The sequence below is a fragment of the Priapulus caudatus genome, unplaced genomic scaffold, assembly GCF_000485595.1.
Source record: "Priapulus caudatus unplaced genomic scaffold, Priapulus_caudatus-5.0.1 Scaffold1171, whole genome shotgun sequence".
In the NCBI taxonomy this organism is placed as follows: Eukaryota; Metazoa; Priapulida; class Priapulimorpha; order Priapulimorphida; family Priapulidae; genus Priapulus; species Priapulus caudatus.
Genome location: NW_014578232.1, coordinates 86,365 through 87,977, shown reverse-complemented (window position 1 = coordinate 87,977; position 1,613 = coordinate 86,365). Strand labels below are relative to the sequence as shown.

Genomic DNA, 1,613 nt, shown 5'->3' with positions numbered 1-1,613 from the left:
CTCCATGCATGGTTATGGCGGGAAACTATTTTAATAGATGGGGCTACCTGTCTACAGCCGGCGCGTGCAGGGGCGCTGGGTTTGGGACTCTTGCCTTCCCTTTAATCTATAGCAATCTGACGGAGGCTTATGGCTGGCGCGGCTCTATGCTAATAAACGGTGGCATAGCCCTGAATCTCGTGCTCTGTGGTGTCCTCCTGCGGCCTTTGTCCAACGCACCAGCCGCTAAGATGCCCGCATGTGACGTCACGTTGCTACGTGACGTCAAGGTACTCATCTTCGGCGTCAGTACGCTCCTCTGGAGCATCGGCACAGTGACGGTTTACGTCACAGCCAGCGATTATCTCATAGAGAGTGGGATAGAGGACGATAAAGCCTACTTTCTAATTACGATCATCGGGATAGCCGCCTCGATCGGGTTCCTGTTAGCTGGTTTGACCGCTTTTATTCGTCACATAGCCTACGCTAACCATTGGGTTTACACCGTATCCGTGGCCGGCCATGCAATATCGAGCATGCTGTTTAGTACTGGCGGAACATTCGGTGTCTTTGCCCTGTATGGAACACTATTCGGGTTATTTTATGGTACGCAGGTGGGATCGTTGGCAAACGTTGTCATAGATCTCTTCGGAATTAAAAAGTTCAACAACATCTTTGGTTACTTCATGTTTGCCGAGGGAATTGGAAGTCTAATTGGAGCTCCCATTGCAGGTACGGATGTAAAAATCAATTTACGACATTCTTAGTGATAATCTTACCGAATTTTATATTTCAGAATGATTTTGTTATCTGCTGCCGAAGGATTTGTACATGGTTCACTTCTACATGCAAGTCGCTCTACCACTAGGTTTTCCTAATTTTATGAAGCTGGCAATACATAATTAATGTTATGCATACTTTACTGTAAATATAGGAAATGATTCCTTCTCATGATTGATTAATCGATCACGCACTTAATCAACTGATCGGCTGGCCGAATATTTGATTAATGGTTAGATGGATTGATTGGGCAATTAATAGATCGATTGGGCACTTAATAGATCGATTGATCGATTTCCGTTGATTTAGGTGCAATTCGTGATTACACCAGGAGTTACGTCATATCGTTCCTGTGCGCTGGTTCGGCCAGTCTGCTGTGTTCTGCTCTTCTCGTCCTGCTGTATATCCTCGACAAAAGAAAAAACCCGCACCGACCGACGTTGACGGAAAGCAACGCCACTCTTTAGCAGATCATCAGAGAACTTAGGAACAGTATCACCCTCGCACGATGTCTACGCTAACAGCTGAAACCGAGGTAGCTGGCGCTCATAACATCCAGGTTCCTTGTAACCCTGTCACGCGTGAATAGTACTATATATTTTATTGATGTGGGCAGTGATGTTGCACTGAAAATATACAAATAGCATAATGTGGCCGTAATTCAATATACATACCTATACTACTGTTTACGCGGAATATGAACTGACCACACTCGCGTATCACGTATATGTACACCATGTGTGAAAGATCGACGTGAAAGAAATATTTTCTACAGAATATTGCGAAAAACATTGTCTATATGTATGTTAGATAACTTAGAACCGTGCTATCACTCATTCATGAATCTGCACAAT

General features: G+C 44.3%; 1 protein-coding gene across 1 annotated transcript in view; it reads left to right on the top strand.

The window, feature by feature from the left end:
• The window catches only part of LOC106815661, a 7,308-nt gene extending 5,724 nt beyond the window's left edge, over positions 1-1,584 (top strand). The window contains exons 3-4 of the mRNA XM_014820158.1: positions 594-711; positions 1,069-1,584. Coding sequence (XP_014675644.1) covers positions 594-711; positions 1,069-1,226 — 276 coding nt within the window. The 3' untranslated portion in view covers positions 1,227-1,584. The remainder of the gene's footprint in view (positions 1-593; positions 712-1,068) is intronic.
• The last annotated feature ends 29 nt before the right edge of the window (positions 1,585-1,613 follow it).